Source organism: Pygoscelis adeliae, unplaced genomic scaffold, assembly GCF_000699105.1.
Source record: "Pygoscelis adeliae isolate BGI_AS28 unplaced genomic scaffold, ASM69910v1 Scaffold218, whole genome shotgun sequence".
Lineage (NCBI taxonomy): Eukaryota > Metazoa > Chordata > Aves > Sphenisciformes > Spheniscidae > Pygoscelis > Pygoscelis adeliae.
Window position 1 is genome coordinate 4,187,691 of NW_008825433.1, and position 10,511 is coordinate 4,198,201.

A 10,511-nucleotide genomic window follows, 5' to 3' on the forward strand; every position below is an offset into this window, starting at 1 on the left:
GCAGGTGTGTAGCGGTGGGGTCCGTCAGCCAGGCCAGCCGCTGGGCCTGAAAGCACAGACAAGTTGGCAGGGAGTGCTGGTTCTCCACAGCTCAGGGGAGCAGGGGATGGCAAGAAGAGATAAGGGAAAGGCTGCATGTGAGGGGATGGGAGAAGATGGAGGGGATAAACAATGGGTAGCACAGCCGTCAGATGAATTTATGTCAAAGGGCAGATTTAACTTCTTTTCCCATGGGATCACCTCTGTAAAATAGCAAAGGGTAGGCTGGATACTTCTGGACAGACCAATGGCTCATGGCAGATTACAGAGTTACTTGTGAGGTCTCCTTCCCACTGCACATCACAATGAAGAGCAGTCTCAGGAGTACAAGGGATAAGGCTCTGCTGTGCCCAGGGTACTCATGACATCACAAGACTCTCAAGGCAAAGCTAGGAAAAGGTTAAGAGCAGTGAGCTATCACCTCATCCACAAAGAGCTGCACCTGGTCCCCAGCACGCAGGGTTTCCACAGCAGTGACCTCATGGATCACATAACCACCACAGAGACGAACTGATTCTACAGGGAAGAGTATGTCCTGAGCAAAGAGACAGAAAGATGAGTTAGGACACAGGGAACATCCAAAGACCTGTGCTAGGTGCCTGCTTGATCTGACTAGGAAACACAACCCCCATTGATCTCTAAAAGACAGGGATGGGGTAGGAAAAGCAGGGACAAACTTACTGCCAATGTAACCAGAGTGCCTCAGGCCTTCCCTGCATCCAGCCACTCACTACACAACATGTTGAGGCTGTCAGCTTGCAGTGGAGGGGCAGCAACACCACCCATGCTGATGAATTTTCCTAGCAAGGATGCTTGTCCATGAGAAAATGGACAGCAGCTGCCGAGGCACCTGTCTCAGGTATCCAAAGTGCCATTTCTGCCTCACTGGGCTGGCAAGAGAAACTTGATCCCCACTTCACGTTGAGGAGAAGTGCTGAGCAAAGCACTCTCACATTCTGCAAGGCTAAAAAGGCAGCGTCAATGACCAGGGGTGATTCTCAAGAGCTGGAATGTGGGAAGGAGAAAAAGCTGCACCCCATGTAACTTCCTAGGAAAGGATAAAAGCTCTCCCTCTGGCAAGGTTGAAGAACATGCTGCAGAGGCGGAGGTCCTCCCTGATGCTTTTGGGAGGGACGAGTTTTTGCACTGGGTTTCAGGTTGGGCACTGCTTGCAGTCATCCAGGACTGGCCAGAGACAAGTTACTCAGCTTGTGGGCTCTCTGATCATCGACTGTCTTCTCTCTGCATTGCAACCCCAGCTGGCAAGAGTGCAACACATTAAAGAAGACTTTCCAGCATTCACCAGCAAGGAGAAATTGCAAAGGGCTGAGAAAGACAACCAGAGCAGCAGGTCCACCTCTGTGAAGTTAGTGCTACTTCTCCCTCACTCCACCAACCCCGAGGCAAAGCCAAGAGAACTGTCAAGAGTCAGTAGCTTGCAAATTAACGTAGTAAAACAGCCCATCACTTGGGCAAGTCTGCCTGGCTTCAGTATCCATGGCAGCCTTGGGTTCAGGCACCAAAAGGTCGCACCTGCTGTCCTAAACGTATCATGTAGCCTTGGTCAGAGGCTTGCCCGCCCTGCTCTGCATAGAAGTTAGTCCTGTCCAAGATGACACCACAGCGTTGCCCTGCCCCAACCTCCTTCTGGAGAGACTGATCTCTGTACAGCATCAGGACGGTGGCCTGGCATGGGCTGAACTCTGTCAGGGAGAAGAATATGGCAGCAATTAGTGCATACACCCTGTCAGATTGCAACATGAAAGGAGGGGTCACTTCCCCATGCCAACCCTGCCAACACCCAGTCTATACTGAAAGCTGGCGCCTTCCTTTGCCTTGGTAGGAGAGGAACATCTATTGGCAGAAAGGACAAAGGATCTGTTATTTGGAACCAAGTCACCCCTCACTTACACAGTGACAGACCTGCTGGGTAGCAGGTAACCAGGCCGGGACGCCCAATCTGGCTCCACATGAGCCTGATAGAGCAAGGTGTGGCACATACATGTCTGCATCTTGCTACACGGCATGCTTGGCCAACCTGACTGCCTTCTATGAAGAGATGACTGGCTTGGTGGACAAGGGAAGACAGGGATGTCACCTTCCTTGACGTAGCAAGTTTCTGACATGCGCTCCTCTAGCCTCCTTGAAGCCAAATTCAGGTGACACGGGCTGGGCAGGTGGACCATAAGGTGGGTGTATAACTGGTTGGGCAGCTGGCCCCACAGAGAACTGCTCAACACTTCAACGTTCAACTGATATTCAGTTACCAGTAGAGCTACTTGGTGGCTGATATTAAGGCCCAAACCATTTAACATCTTCATTAATGACTATCCATGACAAGATGGGATGTACCCATATCCTGCTCGTGTATGGCAATAAATTTGTGGGGACTGGCTGATACATTGAAGAGCAGGGCTGCTTTTCAGAGGCATCTCAGCAGGCTACAGAAATGGACTGACAGAAACCCTGGGGTCCTCAGGAGCAAGTTGAACACAAGTCAGCAGGGTGCCCTTGCAAGAAGGAAGATTGCCTGCCTGCTGGGCTGTATGAACACAAACATAGCCAGCAGGTCAAGGAAAGTGGTTATTCACCCCTATTTAGCATTTGTGAGACTACCTGTAGAGTACAGGAAATTCTGGTGGTACATAAGCAAAACAACTTTTCACACTAAGAGTGATAAAGATCTGGAACAGGGCACAGAGAGGCTGTGGGATCTCTGTCCTTAAAGATACTGAAAACTTAAATGGACAAGGCTCTGAGCAACCTGATCTGACTGCAAAGCTGATGGTCCTTTGATCAAGAGACTGGACATCCAGAGATCCTCTCCAACCTCAATTATTCCACGATTCAGTGACTGATGAGGTGAGACAGCACTAGCTTGGAGATTCCAGCCAGTGTCACTGCTGGGTTTTTTCCCCTCCATTATGCTCTTGCTGTGGTATATATAGTTTGAATTGCCTCACTTTCCGCTTAATGTCGGTTGCCCCCAGCACACTGGGTAAGAGGGAGCTGGCTGTACACAGCTATCTTTAATTGTTTGTGACAGCCACACCACCTCTTACTCTCTGTGGTTTAGCTTTATGCTTTCCCTAGAGCATCGGCAACCCCAGTTATCCTAAATGATAAAAAGCCTGCACTAGCATCTAGTGGTCTGCCAAAGAAATAGCAAGTGCACTGTTTTAAACAACTACCTAAAGCCTTTGCATAATTATTCTTCATTCTCCCTAGCACTCACACCCAGAAGCCTAATTGTTAGGGACAGAGTTATCTCTAGCAGAAATCGACAGTCCCTGCTTCACCACTGCACGGTAATACCAACTCAGAGCTCACAGCCTTGTCACCAGCCCAGACCTTTCCCGGGGACACACCAACAGCAAAAAGAAAAGCACCTACTTTGGGATGAGGTACGGGGGCAGAGAAAAGATGCAGCAGCAAGGTGGACGGGTTTGAACCACAAAGTACATGTTCTGCATCCATGAGGTTAGGCAGTAAAAGCAGCCTTGTGAGGGATTCCAGCGCCCTCAGGCAGAGCTTGCCTTACAAGACAGGACCTCGCCACTTACCATACTGCCCGTGCTGCCCAAGTGTGTAGGCGTACTTTGGAGAGTCATCAGTAGCAGGCACGTCGTTGCTCCGCAGCTGAGCCAGTGAGTGCACATCAAGGCGCGTGTTTGAGTCCTCCAGGTGTCCTGCCTGTGGGCCACCAGCCTTCCGCTACAGCAGAGCAAAGGCACAGTTAGATGGGAGATACCTAGGGGCACTCAAACCGATAACTGGAGCTATAAGGCCAGGAACAACTTCTTTGACCTTCCTGGAAAAGGCTTGTTTAGATCCAGGCTGACAGAGGCTACTGCTAAACCAACTCCATTCCTTCAAACCCCAGGAGCACTCAATGCCACCCTGTGCTAGCCTTGAGGCAGGCCATAAGCAACAGCTAACACAACCCTCCCAGCACAGCTTGCTGTGTAGCTGTGAAACTTCCAGGCCATTAAAGCTCAGGAGAGCAACACCTTGAACTGATTACTGCACAGGGTGGGCAGTGCAAGTCTTCCAGCACTACAGAGACTGAGGAGATTTTGTAAACTTCATAAATCACTTGCTGTTTGAGCTAAGCTGGCTCTGCTTTGTGTGAGGAGTTGGACTACATGACTGACAGAAGACACTCCTAACCTATATAATTCTATGATAACCTCCACTCCAACAACAGTCAGCATCATAAAACACTTCTACTGATCTGAAGAGAATCACCAGCCAGTACTTCTCAGTCCCACACCCACAAGCAAAGGCATTGTGACCCCACTGCTGTTTCAGACCCACTTCCCTTCAGGGAAAAGGCACATGGCCCTGTGGTGCTTCTGAAGAGCTTCAGTAGTGAAAGGAATTCCGCCTCCATGCTCACAGGAGAGAGAGAAGGCTCTGAATTATTCTGACAACGTGAGTCTCCCTCTTACCTTTGCATCTTCCAGAACAAGTTCATTAAAAGCAGCTGAATCCAAACTGATTCCCTTTTCTTCAAGCATCAAGTCAATCAGATCCAGAGGGAATCCCAAATTCCCATAGAGAGACCAGGCTACTTCAGCTGTAGGACAAAAAGAAGGACATGAACTCTGTGTGAAGGCATCTCAAGATTTGCTTGGATGGGACCAATCTAGTGTGTGCCTTGGTAACTGGATTCACCTGTGTTGCGTGCAACTGCACTGGTAATGGGGAAAGGAAGAGAAGCCATGCAGTTGTTCTTTTATGGGACTGAGTATTAATGATGCCCCACAGCCCCATCCCTGCTAAAATTCAGTGCAGCACATCTAGACAGGCAGCTGCTCTGGTCAGCTCCTGAGCTCCTTCTTTCAGCTGTGTCTTGTAAGGACCCAGTTAATCAGTCAATAAAGCAGCAAGGGAATGTTTCTAATTTTCCTAGTTTGTTGTGAGAACAAAGTACTAGAAAACAATTGCAATCTGAAGAAAGGAGCAACATCTGCTCCTCTGCCTGGGGCTAGAAGGTCACTGAAAACATGTGGGGGAGGCAGACATCCACCACAGTTTTGACTGCAATGCTTGTGAGGACCTGGATCAAACCATCTTTAAGTGCAGCTTGTCAGAGGAGGGAGACTCACCCGGGAAATTTGTGAAGGGCTCCATCTGCTGCACTGTCCGCTCAATGATGTGCCTCCCACGCTCGAGGGAGGACAGAAAAGCTGCCTCGTTCTCATTGATGATATCCATGATCTGCCCAAGGATCAGAAGAAGGGTTAGCCACAACACCTCAGGTGGTTCCCCAGCTCAGCTCAGCCCTGCTACCACTGGGCTCCCTGCTACAGTCAGCTCAAAGCACATCAAGCACGTGTCTAACAAGAGTGCCGTGTCTGCTTGAACCAGCCTTTTTGTTCTCTAAGTATCCATCACAACATGGCTCTCATGCAACACTAAACAGTGCCAAAGTCATTGTGCCTCCTATCACCATTCCTGTCAAGGAAATATTGACCATTCACCTGGGAAAGGCTGGAGGCTGACAAATGCTCCCTGTCAGACATTCATGTCTATGACCTTATTAAAATTGCATGGCTGGAACAGCCAGAGAAATTGCTCGTCACAGTTGTCAGCAGAAGCAAGCCAGGACTAGCCTTAAATCACGAATCCAGTTTGGATAAAAGGTACCCAGGCTAAGACAGACTGTACTTGCACTCAACAAAAAAAGCTACCCTAGTTTTTTTTAGAGCAATAGCTGCCTTACACCAGGACAAGCAGTCCCTGGTAAGGATCTAGTAGAACTCCCACAAGGAAATCTGTCACAGATACTTCTCGTGCCCAGGATACAAACATGTTCCCAGCACATCTCAGCCCACCCAAGAGAACATGGGTATGGAGGAGGCTATGCAAACTGCTCCAGCTAAGTCCCAAGGAAGGGCTGACTTCTGCCCCTGAGAGCCGTGCCTCACAAAGATAATGAGAGATGGGGTTTCTCTCCAGGCAATTCCACATTGCTCACCTGGTCTGCATTCTTCGTTAGCTCTGGATAGGCATCTCCCTGTGGAGTGAGCCTCAGTTAGTGACAACATCCTCAGCATCTGCCTCAAAGGATCTCACAGCACACCACAAGCATTATAGAGGTTTCTCAGGCAGGTGAGCGTGAAGGGAGCCCCAGTGCACAGTCCCAGGGACAAAAGCACAGGGGAAGAATCACTCGTGGACTTACAGCTGCCATCTCCTGGCTATCTCCCTGTGACCCTCCTGTGCTAGACAGCATCTCTTGGCAAACACATCCGTTCACAATAGGAAGAAAGCATTGTCTTTTAGGATGCTGTTAGTACTCACAGGGACCAATTTCAGATGGCTTTAACCAGATATGACAGCTTGGAAGCCACTGCCCTCGGGAAACAACAACGTGCACTTGCATACACTTACACACACACTTGTGCTGACTGCACCACTGGTCACACTAAGCCCCCTCCCTCCCATCACAAATGATCAGGAGACAAGAGATTTTTACTGCTGTGATGCATAGCACCAGATACACCCTCCTGGAGCTCCTTTACATCCAAGATTGTCTCCTGACAGTGTACAGGAAAGGGGCTGAATAGGACATGCGCGATACTCTTTTTTGCCCAAGGCAGCAGTTTTTACTCACCAGCACTTCCACTACGGTAGGCACCAGGGATGCTAGGAGCCCAGGTGGAGCGTGAAGGACTTCAGAGCAAAAGCGGACAGCCCTGCGCAGGATCCGACGCAGCACCAGTCTGAAAGCAGAGCAGGATTCCCCAGGCAGCCATGTGAGCATCCCTGCCCAGCTCCCACATCCAGCACACCACCGACACAGCTCCTCTGGCTTGATCTACTGACACAGGCCAGCTGCTCCCCACACTCTACACCCATCCAAGGATGGGCCTGCAGATCGGAACCTCTTCCAGGCTCCCACCTTCCTGCCTCCCCAAAGCTCACACACTCCCTATCTCAGGCTCACACCAGAACCTCTCCCTCTGGCTGTCCATATTCCTTTCTAGACCTCCCTCCCTCCACCCCATGCCATTTTCTTATGTCCTTACTCTGCTCCAGAGAGGCCGGGGTAGATGCCATCAGTGATGCACACGCACAGGGTGCGCACGTGATCTGCCACCACACGGTAGGCCATATTCACACGCCCAACATCAGCATCCCCGACCAGACCTTGGTATCTGGGCCCCCCGCAGCCCTAAAAGAGAAAGTAAGGAGATAGATGAGCAGAAATTAATAGCTGCAGAAGGAAAAGTTTCAATGCAAGAGGCAGCCAGCTACACTTGACATCATGCTTCTCAACTACCTCCAAGCCTTGTGCATCTAAGATGTACTCATTAAATCCTTCCAGAGCATTATATACCAAGACTTCTGTACCTAAGATGGGTCAGCCAATGCCCTGACACTGAGGAATTTAAGAAGCTTTGGAGGAAAAATGGATCAGCAGTGCTGATATCCCAGTGGATTTCCCACCTGGAATTCTCTCCAGTTTCCCTAGAATGCTGCTGTGGACCTGGCTGGCCATACCTCCTGTCTCAAAATACTGCACAGTAACACGTGTAGAGAAGGTTGTACTATGGTACCAGGCAAGCAGTCTGCATTCAAGGAGCTTTTGCTTAGCTGTGACTCTGAGCAGAGGCACCGTCACCTTGTGAATGGCATCCAAGATGGGAGTGAAGAGATCTGTGTCGTAGTTGGAGCGTTTGTGCTGCAGAACCGTAACCAGCCTTTCCAGGCCCATTCCTGTATCCACATGGCGCTGCGGCAAGGGAAGCAGATTCCCCTCCACCTCTCTGTCAGCCAGCCAGGAAAAATAAAAGACAAAAGAGAAGCAAGGGTCAGTTCAGGGGCAAAGAAAAGGAGCAGGTGAGTCAAAGAGAATGGGAGAGTGAGAGGGGATGGAAACAGCAGGTGACCCAACAGAAGGAAGCTCAGGGACAAGACTAACAGCAGCCTGCCTTGGCACTGTCAGGCAGCCAGGATCTGACCATCAGATAGTCAGGATAGACTGTAACATAGGGAAAAAGGCCTTCCCTGAACAGGGGCCCAAGGCCTTCTCCTCCTTCTGCAGGTTTCTCCGGGCTGCTGCAGACCTCAAGAGACCTCTGGGATGCAGAAGTGAGGGAGAATAGGCAGCAGAGCTTGAAGGACAGGACAAATAAAGCAAAGGGGACCAAGAGCCACAGCTTCCCTCTTGCTCCTGTACTGCCACCTCCTGGAAAGCAGTGAGATGTCTGAGAATATACACGTATGATTTTGGAGTCAGACAAGGGGGAAAGGCTCTGGAGTTCAGGCCAGATGCCTGGTACCTGCTATACTGCATGAAGACCAGGTTCCAGATCTCCACTACATCGGGGCTGCCCTGGTTCACCAGTGCCGCAGCATTTCTGCCACCACCCACGTGGTCATAGTGGATCTCTGTGCAGGGACCACAGGGCCCTGTGTCCCCCATCTCCCAGAAGTTGTCCTTCAATGGAAAAGGAAGCACGTGACTGGCAGGCACCCTGGAAAGGCAAACAGAAGTGGCAGCACTGGGGCATGCACAGAAAGCACATAGTAGCCTAGATCACAGAGAAAGTTGGAAGGGAGAAATCCCTTCTGACTACTACAAACTCAATAACCAAACACATTAGGATTCCTTTACTTCTACCCACACAGAATTACTCTCCTTAGCTGTAACAAGCTGGACCAAACCTGATATGATCCTACTCACTGCCTAGAATAGCTGGCAAACTCAGTGTGGCTCCTGCTGACAGAGACAGGCTCTCCACTGGGTCTATGGAGCTGCTTTTCTCCTTGGAGGGAATTCCAGCAGAGCCAAGGCCTGATCACAGTGGACGAGGTTGAACACCAACAGTGGCACAGAGCTGGCTGCCTTGGGTCCAAAGCCCACATACAGCCTGGAACAAGCTCTCAAAGCACAGCAGTGCTCTCTGCAGCGGCTTCATCCTCACACTGAAGTAGCCACTGCTAGCTTTCAGAGGAGAACGTACTCTCCGCAGCTCATGATGGAGAGGAAGCAAAGGATCAGAGATCCTTCACACACTTCGTCCAGGCCAGCCAGTTTTAGGTACACAGCCCCCCAGTCTGGTAACATCTGAGAAACAGCCTAAAGGTCAAGTGCCCCAGAGCACTCAGAGCCCAGCTGACTTCTAACAGCCCAATTAAACCAGAAATGAAATTAGTTTAAAACACAACTTTTGGCCCCTACATCTGATTCCCATCAACTAAAGAGCAAATGGGAGACTATGGAGACTGAAATGTCAGCACCTGCTGCTCAGAACCTCTTCTCTAACACACTTACCCCAGGCGGAGCCATACATCCCTGCACTCCTCATCTGCGCTCAGCCCCAACGAGGAGTCTCCGCCAAAATAGGTGACGTAGAGACGATCTCTGGGGATCTCGTAGACTTCTGTCAAGAGCTCCCAGGCCATGCTACATGCCTCCTCCTGAGCAGGCAGGGAACATAAACGAAGCACAGTAATCCAGGATGCATAGCGATGCAGGAAGGCTCTTTAGAATGGGAGTCAAACAGCAAAGAAGTTCATTTCAGCTGCTCTCTCCCTTTCCAATTTTCAGGGTATTGCAAAGAGCAGGATGCAGGTCAGGCGAGTGAGACAGCTCACTGCTGCCTGTGGAAAACTGACATTCCTAAATTGTTGGGAGACCTTCAGGATCACAGCATGGTCTACACGCACGTGCTTACCAGCAGAGTTACATGGATTATTTTCTTTCCAAGGAAAAAATGTATTCGCTAGCAAAACAACTTTTTGTTGTTCTGTTTGTTAAAGGATCTTTTATCCCACTTCCCTTTTCAAACTTTCTGGTGACAAGCACCAAATGAACTGGAAACCTCTTTTCACCATGTTAAATGGTCAACGCTGGCATTCACACAGAGATCTTTGATTTGTAGGCGTTGTTCACAACTTTGAAAGGCTGGGCGCTCTGAGAGTCTGCAGGGCACACTTAGCGATTCAGCACACCAGCCGACTACCCCTGCTCCCGGCCACAGAGCTCCCGAGAAGTAGTTTGGAGCTTACCAAAATGCCTTCTGCAGACAGTCCTACGGCACCACAGCACAGAACTACAGCACCGCTCTGACAGAAAGGCCGCGTTTCCCCCCCTGGAGAGGGTTCGCTCCTATCGCCTCACCTTAAAGTAATCCCCAAAGGACCAGTTCCCCAGCATCTCGAAGAACGTGTGATGGTACGTATCTCGGCCCACATCCTCCAAGTCGTTGTGCTTCCCTCCTGCACGCACGCACTTCTGGCTGTTCACCACCCGCCGGTGCTGTGCCAGCTCGCTCCGGGGGTGCGCCGTGCCCAAGAAAACGGGCTTGAACTAGAGACCAAGGCAGAGAGACGTCCGCTGTCGCTGGATGCCACCCAGCGCCGGGGGCTGTGCCTGGGGCTCCTGCAACGCGGACGCGGCGCTACGAGAGGCGAACGGGAGGGCAGCGGCGCGGTAAGCCCACGGGGGAGCCCAT

The 10,511-nt window shown here is 50.7% G+C and overlaps 1 protein-coding gene across 1 annotated transcript in view; it reads right to left on the minus strand.

The window, feature by feature from the left end:
• Window positions 1-10,511, minus strand: part of AARS2 (alanyl-tRNA synthetase 2, mitochondrial) — a 17,445-nt gene extending 6,934 nt beyond the window's left edge. The window contains 14 exon segments of the mRNA XM_009331119.1: window positions 1-46; window positions 461-574; window positions 1,573-1,742; window positions 3,603-3,753; window positions 4,491-4,618; window positions 5,151-5,262; window positions 6,023-6,061; window positions 6,662-6,770; window positions 7,077-7,222; window positions 7,673-7,817; window positions 8,334-8,528; window positions 9,329-9,474; window positions 10,178-10,366; window positions 10,500-10,511. The exon segment at window positions 1-46 is cut by the window's left edge and continues 11 nt beyond it. Coding sequence (XP_009329394.1) covers window positions 1-46; window positions 461-574; window positions 1,573-1,742; window positions 3,603-3,753; window positions 4,491-4,618; window positions 5,151-5,262; window positions 6,023-6,061; window positions 6,662-6,770; window positions 7,077-7,222; window positions 7,673-7,817; window positions 8,334-8,528; window positions 9,329-9,474; window positions 10,178-10,366; window positions 10,500-10,511 — 1,702 coding nt within the window.